This window comes from Pseudophryne corroboree, chromosome 1 (assembly GCF_028390025.1).
Source record: "Pseudophryne corroboree isolate aPseCor3 chromosome 1, aPseCor3.hap2, whole genome shotgun sequence".
Taxonomy (NCBI): domain Eukaryota; kingdom Metazoa; phylum Chordata; class Amphibia; order Anura; family Myobatrachidae; genus Pseudophryne; species Pseudophryne corroboree.
In genome coordinates, this window is record NC_086444.1 from 228,144,246 (window position 1) to 228,171,530 (window position 27,285).

Below are 27,285 nucleotides of genomic sequence, written 5' to 3' on the forward strand. Positions count from 1 at the left end.
GTAAATATGCTAAAATGCAGATCAGGCAATTATTGGCTGTCTGCAAATGCGTGTGCATGGACATTCACAACGTGATAGCATCCCAGCATGATGTGATCGCATAGTGATTGACAGCAGGCGGCCGTTCGGCAGCGGCAACAAGGTGTTGGTGGAGAGTAGTGTGGGAAACGCAGGCATGTCATGGCCGTTTTCGAGGCAGGTGGGTGACGTTACCCGCGCCTGCATGCACAGCCTGGCTGCATATGCAGGGGGGCAACCGGTATTCCCGATGTTTCTTAATTCCTACAATGCATTGACATTTGAAATACGAATGCATCGCAGGGCGGCGCTTCACATCGCAGGGCGGCGCTGGGTGGCTCTCAGCATGCAATTTTTAGTAGTAGCAGTTCTGTGATTTTAGCAGAACTGCTACTGAAGCTGAATAGGGCCCAAAGGCCTTTGCTAAAAATGTAAAAAAATGCTGTGGAATAAAAAATAGGATTTTGGTACTCACTGTTAAATCCTTTTCTCCTAGTCCGTAGAGGATGCTGGGGACTCCAAAAGGACCATGGGGTATAGACGGGATCCGCAGGAGCTTGGGCACACTAAAAGACTTAAGACTGGGTGTGAACTGGCTCCTCCCTCTATGCCCTTCCTCCAGACCTCAGTTATAGGAACTGTGCCCAGGAGAGACGGACATTACAAGGAAAGATTTTTGTCTCAACTAAGGGCTACCAAAGTACCAGCCCACACCATAAACATACCGTACAACCGGAATAACACCAAACCAGATAACAGTATGCATAAAACTCCAGCAATCAGCTGCAACAACCCAATACACAAGTCGTGTATAAACTAACTTAACCAGTAAGAAAATATATATAAAGCAAGAAATAGTCCGCACTGGGACAGGCGCCCAGCATCCTCTACGGACTAGGAGAAAAGGATTTAACGGTGAGTACCAAAATCCTATTTTCTCTTACGTCCTAGAGGATGCTGGGGACTCCAAAAGGACCATGGGGATTATACCAAAGCTCCAGAACGGGCGGGAGAGTGCGGACGACTCTGCAGCACCGACTGAGCAAACGCCAGGTCCTCATCGGCCAGGGTATCGAACTTATAGAATTTAGCAAAAATGTTCGGACCCGACCAAGTAGCCGCTCGGCAAAGCTGTAGTGCCGAAACACCTCGGGCAGCCGCCCAAGAGGAGCCCACCTTCCTGGTAGAATGGGCTTTAACCGACTTCGGCACGGGCAACCCCACCGAAGAATGAGCTTGCTGGATCGTACTACAAATCCAGCGTGCAATAGTCTGTTTTGACGCGGGATGACCAACCTTGTTGGCCGCATACAAAACAAACAACGCTTCAGTTTTCCTAGTAACAGCTGTCCTAGAAATGTAAACTTTTAACGCTCTTACAACATCCAGAGATTTTGGAATCGCCACTTCTTCCGTAGCCACCGGAACAACAATAGGTTGGTTAATGTGAAACGACGAAACCACCTTTGGCAGAAATTGTTGACGAGTCCTCAATTCCGCCCTATCCGAATGAAAAATCAAGTACGGACTCTTATGAGATAAAGCTCCCAATTCCGATACTCGCCTGGCAGATGCCTGCGCCAAAAGCATAACCACCTTCTAAGTGAGAAACTTCAACTCAACATTCTGCAATGGTTCAAACCAGTAAGACATGAGGAACTGCAAAACGACATCAAAGTCCCATGGCGCTACAGGCGGTACAAACGGTGGATTGATATGCATTACACCCTTCACAAAAGTCTGAACCTCTGGGAGGGCAGCTAACTCTTTTTGAAAGAAAATAGACAAAGCCGAAATTTGCACTTTGATGGAACCCAATTTCAGGCCTGCATCTACACCCGCCTGTAAAAAGTGGAGAAAACGACCCAAGTGAAAATCCTCCGCAGGAGTCTTTTTAACCTCACACCAGGAAACATACTTCCTCCAGATACGGTGATAGTGTTTCGCCGTAACCTCTTTCCTAGCATTAATAAGAGTTGGAATGACCTCCCTGGGAATACCCTTACGAGCTAAGATCTGGCGCTCAACCTCCATGCCGTCAAACGCAGCCGCCGTAAGTCCGGAAATACGCATGGACCCTGTAACAACAGATCCTCCCTTAGAGGAAGCGGCCAAGGATCTTCCACCAGTAAGTCCTGAAGATCCGGATACCAGGCCCTTCTTGGCCAGTCTGGAACGATGAGAATCGCCTGAACCTTTGCTCGACGAATGATCCCCAGCACCTTTGGAATGAGAGGCAGAGGAGGGAACACATACACCGACTGGAAAACCCACGGCGACACCAGTGCGTCCACCGCCGTGGCTTGTGGGTCCCTTGCTCTGGAACAATACCTCGGGAGCTTCTTGTTGAGCCGAGACGCCATCATGTCTATTAACGGAATTCCCCAGCGTCTTGTCAACTTTGCAAAAACCTCTTGGTGCAGAGCCCACTCTCCCGGATGGAGGTCGTGTCTGCTGAGAAAATCCGCTTCCCAGTTGTCCACCCCCGGTAGGAAAACTGCTGACAGTGCGCTGACGTGTTGTTCCGCCCAGCGAAGTATTTTTGTGGCTTCCGCCATTGCCGCTCTGCTCCTTGTTCCGCCTTGCCGGTTTATATGGGCCACCGCTGTGATGTTGTCTGACTGTACCAGGACCGGTCGACCCTGAAGAAGACTTCCTGCTTGGAGCAGGCCGTTGTAAATGGCTCTTAACTCTAGAACATTTATGTGGAGACAAGCTTCCTGGATCGACCATTTTCCCTGGAAATTTCTTCCTTGGGTGACTGCACCCCAGCCCCGGAGACTTGCATCTGTTGTCAGAAGTACCCACTCCTGGATACCGAATCGGCGTCCTCCCAGGAGGTGATGAGCTTGTAGCCACCACAGGAGAGAAATTCTGGCTCTGGGAGATAAACTTATTTTCCGGTGAATGTGTAGATGAGACCCGGACCATTTGCTCAGCAAGTCCCACTGAAACACGCGGGCATGAAATCTGCCGTATGGAATGGCTTCGTACGCCGCACCCATCTTCCCCAGAACCCGAGTACAATGATGTATCGACACACTCGACGGCTTCAGAAGTTCTCTGACCATCGTCTGCAATTCCAGAGCCTTTTCTTCTGGAAGGAATACCCTCTGTAACTCCGTGTCCAGAACCATGCCCAGAAACGTAAGCCGAGTGGTCGGAGTCAACTGGGATTTCGGCAAATTGAGAACCCATCCGTGTTGTCTCAGAACCGATAGAGACCACTCCACACTTCTCAGCAATCGTTCCTTGGACCTTGCCTTTATCAGGAGATCGTCCAAGTACGGGATAATTGAAACCCCCTGTTTGCGAAGAAGAACCATCATTTCCGCCATGACCTTGGTGAAAATCCTCGGAGCCGTGGAAAGCCCAAACGGCAACGTCTGAAATTGGTAATGAGCATCCTGTATCGCAAACCTGAGGAAAGCCTGATGCGGAGGATATATCGGGACATGTAAGTAGGCATCCTTTATGTCGACTGACGCCATAAAATCCCCCCCTTCTAGGCTGGAGATCACAGCTCGAAGGGATTCCATCTTGAACTTGAAAACTTTCAAGTATGGATTGAGGGATTTTAGATTTAGAATTGGTCTGACCGAACCGTCCAGTTTCGGCACAACAAAGAGGCTCGAGTAAAACCCCTCCCCCCGCTGCGACGAGGGAACGGGAATAACAACCCTCTGTAGACACAGTTTTTGAATTGCTGCTAACACCACCTCCCTGTCCGGCAGAACTACTGGTAACGCCGAAATGAAGAACCGGTGAGGGGGCAACTCCTGAAACTCCAGTTTGTATCCCCGAGACACGATCTCTAGTACCCAAGGATCCAGGCCTGATTGAATCCAGACCTGACTGAAATTTTGTAGATGGCCCCCCACCGGTTCGGACTCCCCCAGGGAAGCCCCAGCGTCATGCGGTGGACTTGGTAGCAGCAGGGGAGGACTTTCGGTCCTGGGCGCCTGAACCTGCATAAGGTTTCCTTCCCCTTCCTCTACCTTTTGAAGCGAGGAAGGACGAACCTTTACCACGCATGAATTTATTGTGACGAAAGGACTGCATTTGCTGATGTGGTGCCTTCTTCTGTTGTGTGGGAACATAAGGAAGAAAAGTGGACTTCCCCGCAGTCGCGGTCGAGACCAGGTCAGCCAAGCCGTCCCCAAACAAGACAGTACCTTTGAAGGGTAGTGCTTCCATAGCCCTCTTGGAGTCGGCATCAGCGTTCCATTGATGGATCCACAAGGACCTTCTGGCTGATATCGACATGGCACTGGTTCTTGAACCCAAGAGACAGACGTCCCTCGTCGCATCTTTTATGTAATCTGCAGCATCCTTAATATAACCAAGAGTTAGAAGGACATTATCTTTATCAAGAGTATCCATATCATTAGCTAAATTTCAGCCCATTTAGCAATAGCACTACTCACCCATAACGACGCCACAGCGGGTCTGAGTAATGCACCCGAATTAGCGAAAATGGACTTCAGAGACGTCTCCAGCTTGCGATCCGCCGGATCCTTGAGAGCTGCCGTGTTGGGAGACGGAAGTGCCACTTTCTTAGACAAACGAGATAAAGCTGTCAACAGTTGGAGATGCCTCCCATTTTTCCCTGTCATCAGAGGGGAAAGGATACGCCATGTAAATTCTCTTGGGAATCTGCCATTTCTTATCCGGCGACTCCCAAGCCTTTTCACAAAGAGTATTCATTTCATGAGAGGGGGGAAATTTCACCTCAGGTTTCCTTTCCTTGAATAAGCAAATCCTTGTTTCCTGAACCGCAGGTTCATCAGAAATGTGTAAGACATCTTTTATAGCCACAATCATGTACTGAATACTCTTAACCAAACGTGGATGTAACGCTGCCTCAGTGAAATCGACGTCGGAATCAGAGCCTGTCGGTATCAGTATCTACCACCTGATTAAATGGCCGCTTTTGCGACCCAGATGGGGTTTGAACCTGAGACAAAGCCTCTTCCATGGACTTTTTCCACACCTGAGTCTGCGCCTCAGACTTATCTAACCTCTTTGATAAGGAAGTTACATTCACGTTTAATGTGCTGAGCAATGCTAGCAAATCAGGTGTCGGCTGCGTCGACAGTCCCGATTCTAGCCCCGCATCCACTCCCCCAATAACCTCCTCCGGTGAATAAGCTTCCGACTCAGACATGCCGACACGCAGTACCGACACACCACAACACACAGAAGGTCCCTGCTAGGTGACAGGCCTACCAAAAAAGCCCAGATAGAGGACACAGAGGGAGTATGCCAGCTCACACCCCAGCGCCCATATATCGCAAAAAACGATATATGTACCCAGCGCTGCCTACACCACTATTAAGCACCAACACTGCGGCCCCGCTCAGAACAAGCCCCCCGTTACTTGGAAAGCGTGGAGGTCCGACCAGCGTCTATCCCTCAGCCGCGTGCAGCAGGGAAAATGGCGCCCGTGAGCTACGGGTCGAAGCTCCGCCCCCTTTCCGGCGCGCTTCGGCCCGCCAATTTCAAAATTGTAAAAGATGCCGGCGGGGGTCTGTACACGGTGCCGAGGCACCCACCATCATTCTGCGGCCCTAAAAGAAATTCCAGTAACATGCTGCCCAGGGCGCCCCCCCCCCAGCGCCCTGCACCCAGTGAATACCGTTGGTGATGTGTGTGGGAGCATGGAGCACAGCTTCTGACTTCTGACTTCTGGCTTCTGTGAGGGGATTGACGGCGTGGCTCCGGGAACAAGCAGCTAGGCGCACCAAGTGATCGAACCCTCTGAAGCTAATGGTGTCCAGTAGCCGAGAAGCAGAGCCTTGAAACTCACAGAAGTAGGTCCTGCTTCTCTCCCCTCACTCCTACGCTGCAGGGAGCCTGTAGCCAGCAGGGCTCCCTGAAAATAAAAACCTAACAAAAGTCTTTTCTAGAGAAACTCAGTAGAGCTCCCCTAGTGTGCATCCAGTCACTCCTGGGCACAAAGTCTAACTGAGGTCTGGAGGAGGGGCATAGAGGGAGGAGCCAGTTCACACCCAGTCTTAAGTCTTTTAGTGTGCCCAAGCTCCTGCGGATCCCGTCTATACCCCATGGTCCTTTTGGAGTCCCCAGCATCCTCTAGGACGTAAGAGAAATAATAATTAAAAATAAGCATAATACATGATTTTTTTATAAAAGTACATATTTCATTTCTCACAGGAAAGTCACAGAGAGTTTCATCTGGAGTATACCCATTGTCACCTGTGCCACTGCCATGTGGTGTTCTACAAGGTTCTATACAATCCCTCATGATTTATGCAGTATACATGCTACCACTGGGTGTAATATTAAGACACCATGGACTGTTCTACTACTGCTATGCAGATGATACACAAGTCTACTTGTCCTTTCCCCATGGGTACTGAGGACCCAATATAAACCCAAAAATCTGTCTAGATGAGCTCCAGGAGTAGATGAGTGCCAGTTGGCTGTGACTGAATCCTGATAAAGCAGCAGTCCTTATGATAGGATCTCAACATCAAAGGACAAGACTGCAGTATAGCCAACCAACTGGACTTATACTTGGGGGTTCAGAATTAGAAAACACTGATCATGCGAGAAATCTTGGCATTGTCCTGGATGGTGGCCTGACACTTAAGCATGAGATACCAGGCACAATCAAGTCCTCATTCTTTCATCTGAGGAACATATCCAGAATCAAGCCCTTAATTCCCTCTGAAGATCTGCCAAAAGTCATACATGCATTTGGTCTCACAGCAAAAAGAATGACACTGCTTACAGCTGGTACAAAACACAGCTGCTAGGCTATTAACCAACCAGCTCCGTTCCAGCCACATAACACCCATTCTCTACTCCCTCCACTGGCTGCCTGTAAGATGGCGAATTGTTTTCAAGATTGGCTTACTCACTTTCAAAGCTCTATATGACAAAGGCCCAAGGTACCTGAAGCAGCTTCACTCGATTACTGTGATCTGTAGATAAAGGACTTTTAGCAGTACCTAAAATCTCCTGAAATTCATCTCAGGGTTGAGCTTTTAGCCATGCAGCTCTGACTCTATGGAACTCACTTCCTCACACAGTTCGAGAGGCCCACAAACTAGAATCCTTTAAAAACAGACTCAAGACTTTCCTATTTACTCAAGCATTTCCATAATGCTATTATTATTATTATTATTTATATTTACAAACATTTAATGCCTTCAGTAAATAAATACAACAAAATGTAAAGACTACAGATCATATCATGAATAATTTGATTGCAGCCCAAAACTGCTTATTCAATCAATCATATCCTTAAATTTAATTTAATTTTGAGCCATTAGTAAGAAAACAAACATCTGCGATATAATGGGTGCAAGGCAAAGTTAGGGTAAACTATATACTAAACTAATGTTAGAGAAAACAAGTGTGTCTATGAGTGTGCTGTATTTTACTTCCAGGAAAATGATAATGACCTTCTAAAGTATTTCTTACCTTGAAGAGCGATGTGGTGCTTTCTTCTCCACACTGTGCTCTATTACATTTGAAGTTTTTCTAGGTATCTGTCTCACACAACGTTTTCTTGGCATGGGAATGTAGGGCACAACAGGTGGTAGGAACTGCTGAGATAAAGCACTTGCAAGTCTGCGTCCCACATACTGGAAAAAGGCAAGACTCCCAGAGGCTGATGGAGGCTTCGCACTTGTGCTAATAAAAGGATTTGATGGCCCATTTAGTTCAGCCTTAGGAAAAGAAAACCATGAAAAACATATGAAAAGCTGCATTATTGTATATAAAACAAACACAGTTACTGCAGGATGATAGAAAAGGCCTGAGTGTGAGAACATGGCAGCCAAATCCTAATGGAGATATTTTTAAAGGCCATGGTCTTCTGCTGTCATAGCATGTACGGTTTATGCTGACAAATCTGTTTCTAAATTGTGTGTCTCTTTCATTGTTCACTTTATGCCCAAAAAGTTTGAAAAGCAGCAGAAATGTGACTCTGGAGAGGCTTCATCAAACTACTTTCATTATAAGAATCCAGCGCTGCTTAGAGTACTGATTATTTGCAAGTCCACATGAATGCACACCTGTATTATTATTGAATAAACTGTGTGAAGGCAAGAAGACTTATTGGCCATTTTGTCAGGAAGAGTTTCTCTATTCTTGTGGTGTAGATTCACATATTAGGGATTTTTTGTATTAACTGATGTAATCTAATAAATGAACACTTTCATTTTTGTAGATAAAAACATAAACCTAGTTTAATACAAGCTACATTCACTGTGTGTGCATTGTGTTCTCAAAGCTCGGCAACACTAATACTGTATAATAATGTACAGGAACAAGCACCTGGAAAATGGAATTCTCCTGATAAAACTGAGATGCTTTTTTGACGCAGGTATAGATTTATTGAGCATGATAAAAGATACAAATCTATCAAGTCTTACATTTTATACATTTTTATGTTTTGATTCAAAGCAATGCAGCTATTTTTATCCTCACTCGAACATCATTGGAAAAAAACTGGTCATATTAATTCCCTGGATCATTTACCCTACTCAGTCTTTTTATACTGACAATATCATATTTATATATGGACACTGAAAACAACATCCAGAATGATTGAATGTCTATCTCAACTTTTTTCTGGCTCTACTCATACTACTATTTTTGACCCATCATTTGCAATTGCAGCTGCCATATAGCCTCAACATCTGTTTCTCCAGTCACACCCCTCAATTGGGCAGATGTATTAACCTGGAGAAGTGATAAACCAGTGATAAGTGCAAGGTGATAACGCACCAGCCAATCATTACAGTTAGGAGCTGACTGGCTGGTGCGTTATCACCTTGCACTTATCACTTCTTGAAACCTTCTCCGGGCTTAATACATCTGCCCTAATGTTCTTTACAGCCTCATGCTCCTTTGTGTCTCTGTAGCACATGCCACCCATGTCTCTCCAGCCAGTTACCGCCCTCAATGTGTCTGTTTCATCTTTGAACCCCCTCCGATATTTCTGTACATATCCGATGTTAATGGATCTGCGCATGCACAAAAGGCGTACTGCGCATGTGCAGATCCAGGGCTGCGATGTTGGACACAGTGCCCCAGCTTGATTGACATGCTGCTGGCAGCATTGCAGAAAACGGGGGCATGATGGCCACTTTACATGGGCGTGATGAAGCCAGTGGCTATGTCTTGGTTTCACTGGCATCAACAGCGTAAATTTCCTGGCCATTCTGAGTAACCTGAGGGTTACTTAGATGACCAATGTTCATGCAGATGGTCCAATGGTGAGTCTTCAGACACAGTAGCAGATAAGAGAAGCCGGCAGGAGGCGTCTATGTACACAAGACGCCTCTTGCAGCACTAGCATATTATAACACAGTCACTGCATGCAGTTGTGTTATAGGTGTATATCTGTGAATAAGGCTCACAGTGCATTTTGTGGGTGGTCAAGGACAGGTGCAAATAGTGGACTAGTTAAATTGCTGGAACGAGGAATAAACTTGTGACTGTCTGTTTTTAAATGCTCTGCTGACAATGATTGTTTATTCGCTGCTCGGGCATAGATTATGCTTTTCTTAGTGTGTTGAAGTAGATTTTGTTTTGTGAACACAAGACCGGTAGTTGTTGCATTAGAGATATCTTTGTAATTTAATTAATGGCTAATAGTGAAACTGTTAATTGCACATAAAAAAACAAACTGTTTACAACATAGGCGCAAGTGGGATGCATGTGTCTGGGACGTGTGCCTGGTGTAAACCAGATGATTGTGTTACTATTGCCGACCAGAGCGCATCTCGAGCTATGAAGTAAACTATTTCTAGAAGTAAAGAAATAGAAGTAGAAGTAAACTATTTCTGCATGCGGTGTTTACACACATTTTGTGACCAACTATGCAATAAATCCTATGGGGTACATGTAATGGTGTGAGATTTCCAGGAACTGGTATGATTTAGTCGGTTAACTCTGTAGATTTAAAGTGGCAATAATGTAAAAGGCCAACTCCTTGAAATCACACAGTATTATAGTAGGAAAGCAGATATATTAAGCCTGGAGAAGTGATACAGGTGGTAACGTTCCAGCCAATCAGCACCAATATGTAAATTGACAGTTAGGAGCCAAATGGCTAGTGCGTTATCACCTTCCACTTATTACTGCTTTATCACTTCTCCAGGCATAAGACATGTACATATACCCCTATATGTCTACCCATCACAGGTACACTTTAATATACAAAACATTTAGAATTTGACCATTCGTACTCTTTTAGTATAGGTAAACTTTTACAGATAATAGTAAAAGTAAATGGTTTCTGACACTAGTCTTAGTGTTACATCAAGTTAGCATCAAGACAACACAGGAGTTAAAATTAATGTAATTCATAATCTAAAAGTCAATTGAGCATTAAGAGTTTATTGTATAATTAAAAGAAAATGCTCTGTACAAATGGATTGTTTCAAATAACTTAATTATCTGCATGGAATAATATATTCCTCTATTAATAGGGAATATATTGTCAAACTGAATCATTTATACATTAAAAAGAGAAAATGTATGCAGTCTTAATGGCTAAGTAATTCAATATTTTGATTATGTCTCTCAGAAGCCAAGTATTTTTCTAAATTAACAAAATTACATTCATGGCATCTGTGGCATCTTAAAATACAATCTGATTAATGCTACATATCAATTATTTAGATACAGCACCAGATGGCTGAGGGTGGCGATGTTCGGTGTAAGTCAGAGTTTTGCCAACATATGCTGTTAAATTGATTAAACAAAGAAGTCTTGCTCAAATTATTGTGCATCATTTTTAGTATTTTCCATAAACTTTAATTCTACAGATAAATGCCATCCTACTCTCTAGTGACTCATAGTTATCTTTACCTGTCTAAAGTAACAGGTTTATTTTTTAAGCACTGCACATTAGTAATAGATTGTTTAGATTTAAAGTGTATTTCAAAACTTATGTCTGTAATATAATTTATTAAGCTTTCATTCCCTTGTAAATTTCATAGAACTTTTCTTTTGAGCCAATTTTTTGCCAACTTATTTTTAGCAAATTATTACAAAATCCTAAAAGTTTAATTTTTACAAGGGTGAGAATTCTACTGCACTTTTAATCATATAATAATGTAACATAATCTAACAGGACCATATAAAACAATTAGATTCTGTCAAAGTCAAATTGCATATTTCGATATTTAGAATACACTATGGCATTTACTAATGGACGCGTCTACGACACATGCATCAAATACACGCTATAGATAATACGGTAGGACGCGAAAGACTAACAGTGAGTTACTGTACACATTACGGTAGAAGACGCATTTGTTAATAAATATCATACTGTAACACAATAGCAAATATTTCTTACCTACAGAAAATATACACTCAAGGCCCTCATTCCGAGTTGTTCGCTCGCTAGCTGCTTTTAGCAGCATTGCACACGCTAGGCCGCCGCCCTCTGGGAGTGTATCTTAGCTTAGCAGAATAGCGAACGAAAGATTAGCAGAATTGCTACTAAAAAATTCTTTGCAGTTTCTGAGTAGCTCCAGACCTACTCACAGATTGCGATCAGCTCAGTCCGTTTAGTTCCTGGTTTGACGGCACAAACACGCCCTGCGTTCGGCCAGCCACTCCCCCGTTTTTCCCTGACATGCCTGCGGTTTTTAGCACACTCCCGGAAAATGCTCAGTTACAACCCAGAAACGACCCTTTCCTGTCAATCATTCACCGATCAGCAGTGCGACTGAAAAGCGCTGCAGAATCCACAGCAAATCTACTAAGTTTTTAGTTAAATAACTAAGCGCATGCGCCCTGCGTGCCTTGCACATGTGCATTTTGCAACAAATCGCAGCATAGCGAAAATCGGCAACGAGCGAACAACTCGGAATGACCCCCCCAAATGTGTTACAACCAGAAATGTAATAGTGTCCTAAACATATCAGATTGTTCTATCCAAACAGGCATTGTGTCATAAAATGTGATATTTCTTTATTCATGGAAGATAGACCTTTGACTGATTGGATGTGTAAATACCGTTGTTTGCCTCAATTGTTAGCATGAACAATTTGGACTTGGTGGTGATCCCATTGATCCTGTGCTGTCATTGTCTCTGAACGGCAGTATAACAAACAAGAAGCCAGATACCATACAATTGCTAAGGATATGCAGATTCCTGAATGTGTGTTCTAACTCTGCATTGTTAACACACCCCTGCACATACCAGAATCTTGTGTGCATTTTATGTGATCTAAGCCAGGCGACCAAAAGTTGTATTTAATATAATACAGACCAGACAATGATATTTGAATTAATAGTGATATGTCAAATGTATTATGTACTCTGGCTTTATGGCTTACACAGTACTGACCTGTCCCCTACACAATGAGTTAAAAATAGTCTTTACACAGCTGGTCAACTGTTTATATATATAAATAATAAGATTTTACTCACCGGTAAATCTATTTCTCGTAGTCCGTAGTGGATGCTGGGGACTCCGTAAGGACCATGGGGAATAGACGGCTCCGCAGGAGACTGGGCACATCTAAAGAAAGCTTTAGGACTATCTGGTGTGCACTGGCTCCTCCCCCTATGACCCTCCTCCAAGCCTCAGTTAGGACACTGTGCCCGGAAGAGCTGACACAATAAGGAAGGATTTTGAATCCCGGGTAAGACTCATACCAGCCACACCAATCACACCATATAACTCGTGATAGGAACCCCGGTTAACAGTATGATAACAATGGAACCTCTGAATAGATGGTTCGCAATAAGAACCCGATTTGTGTAACAATAACTATTTACAAGTATTGCAGACAATCCGCACTAGGGATGGGCGCCCAGCATCCACTACGGACTACGAGAAATAGATATACCGGTGAGTAAAATCTTATTTTCTCTGACGTCCTAGTGGATGCTGGGGACTCCGTAAGGACCATGGGGATTATACCAAAGCTCCCAAACGGGCGGGAGAGAGCGGATGACTCTGCAGCACCGAATGAGAGAACTCAAGGTCCTTCTCAGCCAGGGTATCAAATTTGTAGAATTTTGCAACGTGTTTGCCCCTGACCAAGTAGCAGCTCGGCCAAGTTGTAAAGCCGAGACCCCACGGGCAGCCGCCCAAGATGAGCCCCCTTCCATGTGGAATGGGCTTTTACAGATTTAGGCTGCGGTAGTCCCACCGCAGAATGCGCAAGCTGAATAGTGCTACAAATCCAGCGCGCTATAGTCTGCTTAGAAGCAGGAGCACCCAGCATGTTGGGTGCATCTAGGATAAACAGCGAGTCAGTTTTCCTGACTCCAGCCGTCCTGGAAATATAATTTTTCAGGGCCCTGACTACGTCCAGTAACTTGGAATCCTCCAGGTCCCTAGTAGCCGCAGGCACCACAATAGGTTGGTACAAGTGAAAACCTGATACCACCTTCGGGAGAAAGTGAGGACGAGTCCTCAACTCTGCCCTATCCATATGGAAAGTCAGGTAAGGGCTTTTTTATGACAAAGCCGCCAATTCTGACACATGCCTGGCCGAAGCCAGAGCTAACACATGACCACTTTTCATGTGAGATATTTCAAATCCACGGTTTTAAGTGGCTCAAACCAATGTGATTCCAGGAACTTCAAAACCACATTGAGATCCCAAGGTGCCACTGGGGCACAAAAAAGGGGCTGAACATGCAGCACTCCCTTACAACGTCTGAACTTCAGGCTGACATCCTTCCTGGCTTTGATCAGGATAAGAATGACTTCCTCCGGAATGCCTTTTTCACTCAGGATCCGGTGTTCAACCGCCATGCCGTCAATGCAGCCGCGGTAAGTCTTTGAACAGACAGGGCCCCTGCTGCAGCAGATCCTGTCTGAGTGGCAGAGGCCATGGGTCCTCTGAGATCAACTCCTGAAGTTCCAGGTACCAAGCCCTTCTTGGCCAATCCGGAACAATGAGTATAGTTCTTACTCCTCTTTTCCTTATTATCCTCAGTACCTTGGGTATGAGAGGGAGAGGAGGGAACACATAAACCGACTGGTACACCCGCGGTGTCACTAGAGCGTCCACAGCGATCGCCTGAGGTTCTCTTGACCTGGCGCAATATCTTTTTTATTGAGGCGGGACGCCAGCATGTCCACCTGTGGTCTTTCCCAACGGTTTACCAGCATTTGGAAGACTTCTGGATGAAGTCCCTATTCTCCCGGGTGGAGTTTGCTGCGGAAGTCTGCTTCCCAGTTGTCCACTCCCGGAATGAACACTGCTGCCAGTGCTACCACGTGATTTTCCGCCCAACGGGGAATCCTTGTGGCTTCTGCCATTGCCCTCCTGCTTCTTGTGCCGCCCTGCCTGTTTACATGGGCGAGCGCCGTGATGTTGTCTGATTGGATCAGTACGGCTGGTTTTGAAGCAGGGGCCTTGTTTGGCTTACGGCCTTGTAAAGGGCTCTTAGCTCAAGAAAATTTATGTGAAGTGAAATCTCCTGTTTGGACCACAGTCCTTGGAATTTTACTCCCTGTGTGACTGCATCCCAGCCCCGAAGGCTGGCATCCATGTTTACCAGGACCCAGTCCTGTATTCCGAATCTGCGGCCCTCTAGTAGATGAGCCCTCTGCAGCCACCACCGCAGCGACACCCTGGTTCTTGCCGACCGGGTTATCCGCTGCTGTATCTGGAGATGGGACCCGGACCATTTGTCCAACAGGTCCCACTGGAAAATCCTTGCGTGGAACTTTCCGAATGGAATTTCTTTGTACGAAGCTACCATTTTTCCCAGGACTCGTGTGCATTGATGTACCGACACCTGTCCCGGTCTTAGGAGGTTTCTGACTAGAGATGACAACTCCTCGGCTTTTTCCATTGGAAGAAACACTTTTTTCTGGTCTGTTTCCAGAATCATTCCCAGGAACAGAAGACGTGTCGTCGGGACCAGCTGTGACTTTGGAATTGAGAATCCAGTCCTGCTGTTGCAGCACTTCCCGAGAAAGTGCTACCCCCTTACCAACTGTTCCTTGGACCTCGCCTTTATCAGGAGATCGTCCAAGTACGGGATAATTAAAACTCCCTTCTTGTGAAGGAGTATCATCATTTCGGTCATTACCCATGGTAAAGACCCTCGGTGCCGTGGATAATCCAAACGGCAGAGTCTGGAACTGATAGTGACAGTCCGGTACCACAATCTTGAGGTACTCCTGGTGAGGAGGGTAAATGGGGACATGCAGGTAAGTATCCTTGATGTCCAGAGAGACCCTGTAATCCCCCTCGTCCAGGATCGCAATAATCGCCCTGAGCGATTCCATCTTGAACTTGAATCTTTTGTTATATGTGTTCAAGGATTTTAAATTTAAGATGGGTCTCACCGAACCGTCTGGTTTCGGTACCACAAACATTGTGGAAAAGTAACCCTTTTCCTGTTGAAGGAGGGGTACCTTGATAATCACTTGCTGTGAATACAGTTTTTTGGATAGCCAATAACACTGCCTCCCTGGCAGAGGGAGTTGCCGGTAAGGCAGATTTTAGGAAACGGCGGGGGGGGGGGGAGACGTCTCGAATTCCAGCCTGTACCTCTGAGATACTGTTTGAAGAACCCAGGGATCCACCTGTGAGAGAGCCCACTGTGCGCTGAAAATTTCTGAGACGGGCCCCCACCGTACCCGGGTCCGCCTGAGCAGCCCCAGCGTCATGCTGTGGACTTACCGGACGCAGGGGAGGACTTCTGCTCCCGGGAACTAGCTGTGTGCTGCAGCTTTTTCCCTCTACCTTTTCCTCTTGGCAGAAAAGATGAGCCTCTAGCCCTCTACTTTTCTGGGGCCGAAGGGACTGTACCTGATAATACAGTGCTTACTTTTGCTGTGGGGTAGCTTGTGGCAAAAGTTTTGATTTCCCAGCTGTAGCTGTGGAAACGAGGTCAGAAAGACCATCCCCAAACAGTTCCACCCCCTTCTAGGGCAAACTTCCATGTGCCGTTTTGAATCGGCATCGCCCGACCATTTGCTGCACATTATTAGTGCCCCTATACACATAATGACACACATACAGTAGTACCCTGTTACACATATGCCGCTCATTATTAATGCCCTTATACACATAATGACACACATATTGCCCCTTTACACATATGTTGTACATTATTAATGCATTTTTACATGACACACATAATGCTCCTTACACATATTCCGAACACTACTGCACAACTAACCCACTCACATGCACTCAGCACTCACACTGCCGCTAACACTGTGACCTCTGCCTCTGCTTGGATACAGATGTGTCCTCATAAATCTTGCCTCAATGCTAACGCCGGGCATACCTTTTTTTTTATAAAAATGCATCTTATTTGCATTGCTATGTGGCTAGGATACACAAGCAGCTTCTGCTGATTAAAATTATATGCAGCATGCCTACATACTGTGTGAGACTGTGGCTGTATCTGCATATGAAATGCTACACACAGAATATAGGCATGCCGCATATCATTTTAATCAGCAGAAGCTGCTGATGCCCACAGGCATATCAAATGCCCTATGCAATTGCCTAGTTTGCCTATGCCTATGGCCGGCTCTGATGTAACGGGTGGCCCTATTGGAAGGTACACTAGTCTCATCGTCGTCGACACTGGAGTCGGTATCCGTGTCAACATCTGTGTCTGCCATCTGAGGTAGCAGGCGTTTTAGAGCCCTGATGACATGTGAGACGCTTGGACAGGCACAAGCTGAGCAGCCGGCTGTCCTATGTCGTCAAACCTTTTATGTAAGGAGTTGACACTGTCACGTAATTCCTTCCATAAGTCCATCCACACCGGTGTCGACCCCGCAGGGGGTGACATCCCATTCACAGGCATTTGCTCCGCCTCCACATCATTATCCTCATCATACATGTCGACACAGCAGTACCGACACACAGCACACACACAGGGAATGCTCTGACAGAGTACAGGACCCCACAAAGCCCTTTGGGGAGACAGAGGGAGAGTATGCCAGCACACACCAGAGCGCTATATATCACAGGGATATCACCTATAGAGAGTGTTTTCCCTTATAGCTGCATAATATATATATATATATATATATATATATATACTGCGCCTAATTTGTGCCCCCCCTCTCTTTTTAACCCTTTTCTGTAGTGCAGGACTGCAGGGGAGAGTCAGGGAGCGATCCCTCCAGCAGAGCTGTGAGGGAAAATGGCGCCAGTGTGCTGAGGGAGATGGCTCCGCCCCTTTTTTGGCGGGCTTTCTCCCGCTATTGTAAAAGTTCTGGCAGGGGTTAATAAACACCTATATAGCCCCTGGGGCTATATATGGTGTCAGTTCGCCAGCCAAGGTGTTAATATTGCTGCTCAGGGCGCCCCCCCCCCAGCGCCCTGCACCCATCAGTGACCGCAGTGTGTGGTGTGCATGAGGAGCAATGGCGCACAGCTGCAGTGCTGTGCGCTACCTTGGAGAAGACAGAAGTCTTCAGCCGCCGATTTTCCGGACCACCTTCTTGCTTCTGGCTCTGTAAGGGGGACGGCGGCGCGGCTCCGGGAACGGACGACGAGGTCGGGTCCTGTGTTCGATCCCTCTGGAGCTAATGGTGTCCAGTAGCCTAAGAAGCCCAAGCTACCACCACTTAGGTAGGTTCGCTTCTTCTCCCCTTAGTCCCTCGGTGCAGTGAGCCTGTTGCCAGCAGGTCTCACTGAAAATAAAAAACCTAACATATACTTTCTTCCTAGGAGCTCAGGAGAGCCCCTAGTGTGCATCCAGCTCAGCCGGGCACAGAAATCTAACTGAGGCTTGGAGGAGGGTCATAGGGGGAGGAGCCAGTGCACACCAGATAGTCCTAAAGCTTTCTTTAGATGTGCCCAGTCTCCTGCGGAGCCGTCTATTCCCCATGGTCCTTACGGAGTCCCCAGCATCCACTAGGACGTCAGAGAAATAAAGGTATTAATTCATTATGTATCCAGCCATACGTGTAGTACAGGGAGGGGACTGCATAAGGACACAGTGTATGGGATCAAATTGTTCAGGGTCACATAAGTAGTAATCCGGTGGTTGTGAGGATATTGTAACATATTGCGGCAACAAGTTACTAGCGATACCGGATTCATGTATATTCTTGTATGATACAGTGGTCGGTTTGAACTGGTCTTTAGGCGGGAGCTCAGCGATAAACAACCATAATCACATCCCAAAATTAGGCATCGCCAAGTGTTCAAACTGACCAACGACGCACGGTGTACTGAATATGTCCTGCCCCTGTACCAATGGAAGAAGAGCTTACATTCCCCGTTGTACTGTTTTTCGAACATTGTATAAAAGGACATGCACCTGGCCCAGGTTTCAGTCACCTTTCTCAGAGGTCATCTTGCTAGACGACTGAGACCTGGCCCGGTGCGTCGGCGGGGGGTAGATGACGTCATTGCTCACCGACGTGTGCAGCGCGCTCACGTCCCCAGCCTCGCTCCGGTAACCTAGGGAAACAATAAACAAAACATAATAACATGCAAAGTTTTGCATGATTGTACATGTATTATAAGATTGGCATGGTATATGGTCCAATCTCATGCAAGGGGGAGAAGGCGTCTGCTTGTACTGCACTGTGTGATTATGTTTTGTTTATTGTTTCCCTAGGTTACTGGAGCGAGGCTGGGGATGTGAGCGCGCTGCACACGACGGTGAGTAATGACGTCATCTACCCCCGCCGAGGCACCGGGCCGGAAGGGCATCTGCACGAGGAGTGGTGGAGGTATAAAGGTATGTGTATGTTATTTTGTGTTTGAGGAAAGTTAAACAAAACTGAAACGTTACCTGACTTTAGAGCTTAGTCTCTTTATTTATTTCTGCTGTTCAAGTCCCCACTGAGTTACGCCCTCCCACCGAGTTATATATATATATTTGCAAACAATGTTTTATTAAGGAATATAATAAACAACAGGAGACAACAAAGGGCCTAATTCAGCTTTGATCGTCGTAGTGCGGAAAATGTTATTCGGCAATTGCCGCACTTCTGCGCATGCATGCATGCATGCTGTTGCGCAAGGACTTAGATTGCGAATGCAATCTAAGTCCTGGTGGGGGGTGGTGACGGGGCATCGTCGCAGCGTTTTGGGGGCTTTGTGGCCGGACAACGGAGGCGTGTCCGGTCTGTTTGCTGCGCAAGGCACATTGGCTGCGTGACGTCACATGCAGCCACTGTGACCCAAAACATGGCGGCCCAGCGACTGCCTTCACAGCCAGGCTGCGGAGGCAGAAGGCTACCCTAAACATGCCAGCGCCCTGTGTTGGTCGGCCCCCTGCAAGCTAGAGATAAGAGTTGTAGTTTTGCGAATTTTCGCAAAACTACAACTCATGCTAAATTAGGCCCAAAGATACAGGGCAGACATAGGACAGTATAAATTGTCACATTGATAAATGTAAAAGAGCCACTAAGATTAGAACTCAAAATATTTCCCCAGTCCGGTGAAAGAAAAAATGTAAAAATTCTAAAAGCAAAACAGAAGGGAGGAGCTTAATGAAATAGGCAAATAAAAGAGGCAGAAGTAGGAGAATAATGAAAAAGAAAAGCACAAATGATTAGAGAAAAGGTAGAAGTAGTTTGAAGTAAGAGTATTCGCATCATCATCACAACCCTATGGCATAGTGGGGGTAGAAGATACCATGTGAGCAGCATATGTCTGTGTTTCCTTGAAGCTCACAAGAAATATTTAACTCACAAAGTTGATTTTCCAAAAACTGAAACACCTGTGGACCCAAATTATCATGATGAGACAGAAAATGTTTTTACAACTGTTCAATTCATTTGTGGAGTACATTTTACATATTTGCCATCTTTCAAGTCACATGGTTGTCTCAGTATTTTATATCAAAATCAATAAATAACTCTAAGCTGGCTGTAGAAGCAATACAGGGGTCATTCCGTGTTGTTCACTCGTTGCCGATTTTCGCTATGCTGCGATTTGTTGCTAAATGCGCATGCGCAAGGCACGCAGGGTGCATGCGCTTAGTTATTTAACTAAAAACTTAGTAGATTTGCTGTGGATTCTGCGGCGCTTTTCAGTCGCACTGCTGATCGGTGAGTGATTGACAGGAAAGGGGCATTTCTGGGTGGTAACTGAGCGTTTTCCGGGAGTGTGCTAAAAAACGCAGGCGTGTCAGGGAAAAAAGCGGGAGTGTCTGGAGAAACGGGGGAGTGGCTGGCCGAACGCAGGGCGTGTTTGTGCCGTCAAACCAGGAACTAAACGGACTGAGCTGATCGCAATCTGTGAGTAGGTCTGGAGCTACTCAGAAACTGCAAAGAATCATGTAGTAGCAATTCTGCTAATCTTTCGTTCGCTATTCTGCTAAGCTAAGATACACTCCCAGAGGGCGGCGGCCTAGTGTGTGCAATGCTGCTAAAAGCAGCTAGCGAGCGAACAACTCGGAATGAGGGCCAATACGTATGTTAGCTTGGTTAATCAAGAAATGGTCAGTTCTATAATGGCTTTGGTCAAGCACAAGTTGACAATATTTTCGTTGAGCAGACAGATGACTGTGTGCGGTATTGTCTATTGAAATGTGCGTTATTGGCTAATGTAATGGGGCATACGAAGTACAGATCATCCAACTATATTCTCAAGTCTGCCTAATACAAATCTGAACAGTCCACAGTGATTTTTGGATTTTTGTTGCCAATAGAAAATACAGCATTAACTGTCCATTGTCACGCTCCAGAGTGTTAAACTAGTTTCTTACCACTGCGGTGTCTGTCCTGGCTGGCACTGAGCTCTGGGCATGCTGCTTCCATACATTGCTCCCAGTTCACACAGGTTCCATTGGCGCTGTGCCTGCATGACATTTCCAGCAGCTTACCGCTGTCTTCATGTGTAGTGCTGCACAGCGCTTGCGACCACTGTCCACTGTCTCAGGATGTAAATGGTGCTCCATTTCCTGGTGTTTGGACCTAAACCAAAGTTACCTCCCTAACAGGCAATGGGCATCGCCATCTTGGTTTCAGTCAGCTGACTCTCCATGGACCAATCCAGGAGCTTCTCCAACCCAGCTGATTGCGGCTTCCAATCAGTGGGCACTCTGTGCTATAAAGGGGACTTCCTGCTGACACTAAATTGCCAGTACAACTGTCGCTTCTCATGAAGTAACAGCTCTGTGCTGAGCACCCAGGTACTCTGTATCTATTATGATCCAGTCTGCTCTGTTCCAGTCTGATTATACCAAGTCTCTGGGAATCTCTGCCATACCATCTAGTTCAACAAGAGACTACTAAGTGTCATCATCCCATTTCCAGCCTGATTAGCACTCCAGTTTCATTAGTGTCATCATCCCAGTTCCAGCCTGGTTAGCATTGCAGTTCCATTAAGTGTATTAATTCCGGTTCCAGCACTGTCAGCACTCCGGTTCCATTCAGTGACACTATTCCGGTTCCAGTCCAGTCACCTATCCGGTTCCAGTCCGGTCACCTATCTGGTTCCAGTCCAGTCATCTTCAGATTCCAGTTCTAGCAGTGTTCTACAGATTCTGCATGATCATCCATTTAGTCTACTCAGCTTTCAGCATCTCTGGGATGGTCAAGCCAACTACAGTTCCTGCCTAATATGTTCCTGCCTAACTAGTTCCTGACGAGTATGCAATGTCCTGTCAGCTGATGAACAGAGCCCAGTCTTTAAAGAGTTCCAGTCCCATAAAAAGCTAAGTGATACTAAGTTGGTCCAAGTCACAACAGTTGCAGTGGGTGGTGGTTGGATCCTGATGCATTTCGCTGTATCCATGCAGCTTTATCAAAGGTAAAGCTGTATGGACAAAGCAAAACACGTCAGGATTTAATCAGCTGACAGGACATTGCATACTAGTGAGGACCTCTATCGGATTTAGTAATAGGACTTTGCAACTTATCCTACAGCGGTGATTAAAAGGGTAACTAACCTATGCTGACATAATGAATTTACCAGATGGTGCATGTAAAGCCCCTTACTAGAAATGTAATAGGAACAAGTCACTTTAATATGAAACGCTGATGCAATGTGGGAATAACAAAGTGGCCTTATCAATTTTTCATGTGATTGTATTTTACTCATATTTGGCTTTTTTGTTTTTAATGTATTACATTTTTAAACATTTACCAGACAATTCATTGTTATTTAGCGCTGCTATCATTACTTTTTAAGAACATGTGACATGTTTCATGTGACATTCATATTGTCAGCATTAGTACACATAAGTGTTTGTACTATATAAAGGGCTTGCAGTATTCTACTTCATTATGTAGAATGCCAAATACATTGTATAGGAAGATGCCTCTTAGTCTTAATATAAAACGTGATTTCATATATAAAAACAGTGCAACTTGAATATTATACCATAATTAATTGTATTACTTGTATTAGTTTTTAATAGTTATGATGTACTAGCTGTTCTACCCGTTCTTCGCATGGGAATTTCTGATTTTCACGGTTGTACATATACATAAGTGTTAATAATTTGGTAAATATACAGAGTTGTAAATTTGAGATGTGTTAATGTAAGTAAATATTAATCCATGGTTCTTGGCGTTACCAGAGCAGAACCCGTAGCAGATACTGTAAAAAGTGACAGGAACTTTTTTGTGTATATTAAATTCTACAAACTGGCGGTGCAATCCAAATTTTTATCCGATTATTCATTTGGGCGTTATCGTTCACACAACGCAAGCCACGCATCGGTAATGACGTCATTATGTCAACCCCCTTTTCATCCCTTAGGGGAGGTTTATTAAAATTCGAATTATATAGTATTCCTATTTCCCACCTGAAGAATGCTTATGTTAAATTTCAGCTTCCTAACATATTGGAAAATAAGAGAAATAGTGATGAGTCAGTCAGTCAGTGAGTGAGAGATACGGTAAAAAGTGACAGGACCATTTTTGTAGTTTATTAAATTCTACACACTGGAGATGCAATCCAAATTTTGATCCGATTGTCTCTTTGGGCGTTATCATTCACGCAACACAAGCCAAGCATCGGTAATGACGTCATTATGTCAACCCCCGTAGTTCTCCTATTTCCCACCTGAAGAACACCTAGAAACATAGAAACATAGAATTTGTCGGCAGATAAGAACCACTTGGCCCATCTAGTCTGCCCCTTTTTTTTTTTTAATATTATTTTTTATCTCTAACCTTATTTGATCCTTATTTCTTTGTAAGGATATCCTTATGTCTATCCCATGCATGTTTAAATTGCTCTACTGTCTTAGCCTCTACCACCTCTGATGGGAGGCTATTCCACTTGTCCACTACCCTTTCTGTGAAATAATTTTTCCGCAAATTTCCCCTGAACCTCCCCCCCTCCAGTCTCAGTGCATGTCCTCGTGTCCTTTTGCTTCTCTTCATTTGGAGAATGTTTCCCTCCTGGACTTTGTTGAAACCCTTGATATATTTGAAAGTTTCTATCATGTCCCCCCTTTCCCTTCTCTGCTCCAAACTATACATATTGAGATTTCTTAGTCTTTCTGGGTATGTTTTGTGATGTAGGCCATGCACCATTTTAGTTGCCCTCCTTTGTACAGTTTCTAATGTATTAATATCCTTTTGAAGATATGGCCTCCAGAACTGAATACAGTATTCTAGATGAGGCCGTACCAATGACCTATACAGTGGCATTATTACTTCTTTCTTTCTGCTGCTGATTCCTCTCCCAATGCAGCCAAGCATCTGACTAGCTTTCCTCATTGCCTTGTTACATTGCTTACCTGCCTTTAAGTCATCTGAAATAGTAACTCCTAGATCCCTTTCCTCCTCAGTAGTTTCCAGTATAGTGCCATTAATACTGTATTTAGCTTTAGGATTTTTGAGACCCAAGTGCATGATTTTGCATTTTTTGGCATTAAACTGTAATTGCCAGACTCTTGACCATTCCTCTAGTCTACCTAGATCCTCTATCATTTGTTTTACCCCACCTGGTGTGTCTACCCTGTTGCATATTTTATGTTATGTTATATTTCAGCTTCCTAACATATCAGGAATTAAGAGAATTAGTGATGAGTGAGTGAGTGAGGGCTTTCGCATTTATATATATAGATTTGTTTTAGTTTTACTATTTTATTATCTTTGCACTGTACTATTTATGCCTATTTCCAAATATTAGCTATGACCTGCAGAAGGTTTTAATTAGTAAAAATATTACCTAGTTTTAGACCTATTTCCAGATTCAGTTTGCTCTAATGTTTTTATGTTTTCCATGGGCAAATGTAGTTGATACACAAGTAAAATTAAATGAATATTTGTCAGGCACATTATTAGTGTTGATATTTCTTATTAGTTAAAGGACAGACACAGTTTGTTGCATTCACAAGTATAGTACATGTAGTCCTTAATGACTGTTCTGTGATTACAAACCTCTGCTATTTTCACAGCATCCAGGGTATCCTTTTCTACACCTTTTCTTTGGTCCAGTGCTTTCCATATTGCATTTCTGAGACTATCTCTGCTTAAATCCCACTGAAGTTCATGACAGATTTTAACGAGATTGTAAATCGTACAGTATGAAATAATCCATTTTAAATGGTCTGCAAAAAAATAATTATTAGAGATACCAAATTGAAAGCAAAAAAATAAATAAAATAAATATAAATATATGGCTACATAAAATTAGTACTCAGGAAAAAGTTCTGACCCATGTATTTTAAGAAAGGGCTGATGCATGATATACTGATATACTATTTAACTATGTGACCCTTTAACAAAAATATGGCCAAAACACAATAGATTTTTATGTTGTATTTTTTTTATTTTATTTATTAGACAGAAATGATTCCCATCAGGAACATAGGTTGGATAAAAAAAAAAAAAAAAATTCAATTTTGAGGGCATAATTTTAAAGAACTATAAACCTAAAATAAAAGATATTAAAAATAACTTTCAGGTATAGCTGAAAAATATTTTCCTTACACACAACAGACATCCTGCCAGTAATCATTATTAAAAGATATTGCGGTTTTCCTCCTTTAAAAGAAAATTGCTGACAGAGAATGTAATAAAAGAAACAATAAAAGCAATAAAATAAGTTGCTCTAGAAATGTTGCTTGCGTCTTTCCATTCTCTTACTATCACAACATCACACTTTACCATGACAGACATATTGCCCAATTACCATTAAATTCCGAGTGACCAGAGCTTTACAAATGTTTGGACCACATAACACAATATGCCATCTATTTCACTGCAGTGAGTGTCATCCATCAAAATAATTCATTTATTTACTAATTACATAACCTGAAATAAAAGTAACTATGTCATAACTACGCAGAACAATAACAGAAGAAAATGGTGTAATGCAAGATTCATATACTCGCTGCGCTTGCCCCAGGTTCTTGTCCCACGCTATGGGTGTCGTGGACACCCATAGAAACATGGAAATTGACGGCAGATAAGAACCACTTGGCCCATCTAGTCTGCCCATTTTTTTTATCCTTTAGGTAATCTCAGCACTTTTTGAACCTTAATTCTTTGTAAGGATATTCATATGCCTATCCCAAGCATGTTTAAATTGCTCTACAGTCTTACCCTCTCCCACCTCTAATGGGAGGCTATTCCACTTATCCACTGCCCTTTCTGTGAAGTAATTTTTACTTACATTTCCCCTGAACCTGCCTCCCTCCAGTTTCAGGGTATGTCCTCGAGTTCTAATACTTCTCTTCCTTTGAAGAATGTTTCCCACCTGAACTTCGTTAAGACCCTTGGTATATTTGAAAGTTTCTATCATGTCCCCCCCTTTCCCTTCTCTCCTCCAGACTATACATGTTAAGATCTTTTAGCCTTTCTGGGTAAGTTTTGTGATGTAGGCCATGCACCATTTTAGTTGCCCTTCTTTGTACACTCTCTAATGTATTTATATCCTTCTGGAGATATGGTCTCCAGAACTGGACACAGTATTCCAGATGAGGCCGTACCAATGACCTATACAGTGGCCTTATTACTTCTTTTTTCCTGCTACTGATTCCTCTCCCTATGCAACTAAGCATCTGATTTGTCTTTCTCATTACTTTGTTGCATTGCTTTCCTGCCTTTAAGTCACTTGAAATAGTGACTCCTAAATCCATTTCCTCCTCAGCAGTTTCCATTATAGTACCCTTGATACTATATTTAACCTTTGGGTTTTTGAGACCCAAGTGCAACATTTTGCATTTTTTAGCATTAAACTGTAGTTGCCACGTTCTTGACCATTTCTCAAACCTACCTAGGTCATCAATCATTTGTTTTACCCCTCCCGATGTGTCTACCCTGTTGCATATCTTTGTATAATCTGCAAAAAGGCATACTTTATTTTCAATACCATTTGCAATGTCACTAACAAAGACATTAAAGAGAACTGGTCCAAGTACAGATCCTTGGGGTACTCCACTGGTAACATTTTCCTCCATAGATTGCACACCATTTACTACAACTGTCTGTTTCCTATCCTGCAACCAGGTTCTTATCCATTTAACTGTTTCATAATCCATCCCCACGCTTTCAAGTTTATTTAACACCCACGAGTGGGAATAGCCCCTGTTAGCCGGGATTCCAGCTGGCGGCATTGTCAGTGGTCGGGATTTCCGGTGTCAGTATCCTGACCGCTGGGATCCCGACTGCCGGCAATATAACCGCATCTCCTTATCACTGACATGGTCTTTAACCAGGTGTACATTACTTAGAAATGTGGCTTCCTCAGCATAGGCTGCATCTCCAGAAGGTGTGCCTGACTATGGTGTCTATGCCCTTACTGTAATCAGTTGCACTTGCATGCATGGCCATCTTAATGTATAAGCACACTGGGCAGCTGCCGAGGACTCCACAATTCTATGGGCTTTTGAGTAGGGCCTGGTAGTGGTCACACAATTAGAGAGATAAGACAGCATTCTCTATCTGACTCCCAGCCTGCAGTTGTCAGCATGCTGACTGATGGAGGGCTGGAGCTATACACCAATCAGTGTGCTGACAGCCATTCACTGTATGGAAGCACATGGAGAGATGGTGTGGGATAGCAGAAGGGGTATGTAGCTTGTAGGTGTCCCAGTTCATTGCTTTGTCCAGGGCCTACAAAGCTGTTAAGATGCCAATACTTGTATTCCCTGGTTCCAAATTCACAGGCATCGGGGACTACAACTGCAACTTATGCTAATCGCTGCTGTCCATGTTGTTTTACTGCACACTCACAGTAACACAAAGTGGGAGTTTGCCATTGAATGTTGGACATAAGTCAAACTCTTCATGAGACACTTTATGATCATTCATAGAGCCAGAAAAATGAGCATTTAAAACAATACAATTTCATATCTAAACAATCTGTTATGTCTCCTCCTTATATTTTCTTTTAGTGAAAAATG

General features: G+C 44.3%; 1 protein-coding gene across 4 annotated transcripts in view; it reads right to left on the reverse strand.

Annotated features, from left to right (window-relative positions):
• Positions 1-27,285, reverse strand: part of TMEM232 (transmembrane protein 232) — a 530,130-nt gene that overhangs the window by 197,397 nt on the left and 305,448 nt on the right. For all 4 annotated transcript variants that reach the window (XM_063964108.1, XM_063964107.1, XM_063964106.1 and 1 more), the window contains 2 exons: positions 24,317-24,486; positions 7,468-7,715 (listed from right to left, as the gene is read on the reverse strand). In XM_063964108.1, the coding sequence (XP_063820178.1) occupies positions 7,468-7,715; positions 24,317-24,486 (418 nt within the window). The remainder of the gene's footprint in view (positions 1-7,467; positions 7,716-24,316; positions 24,487-27,285) is intronic.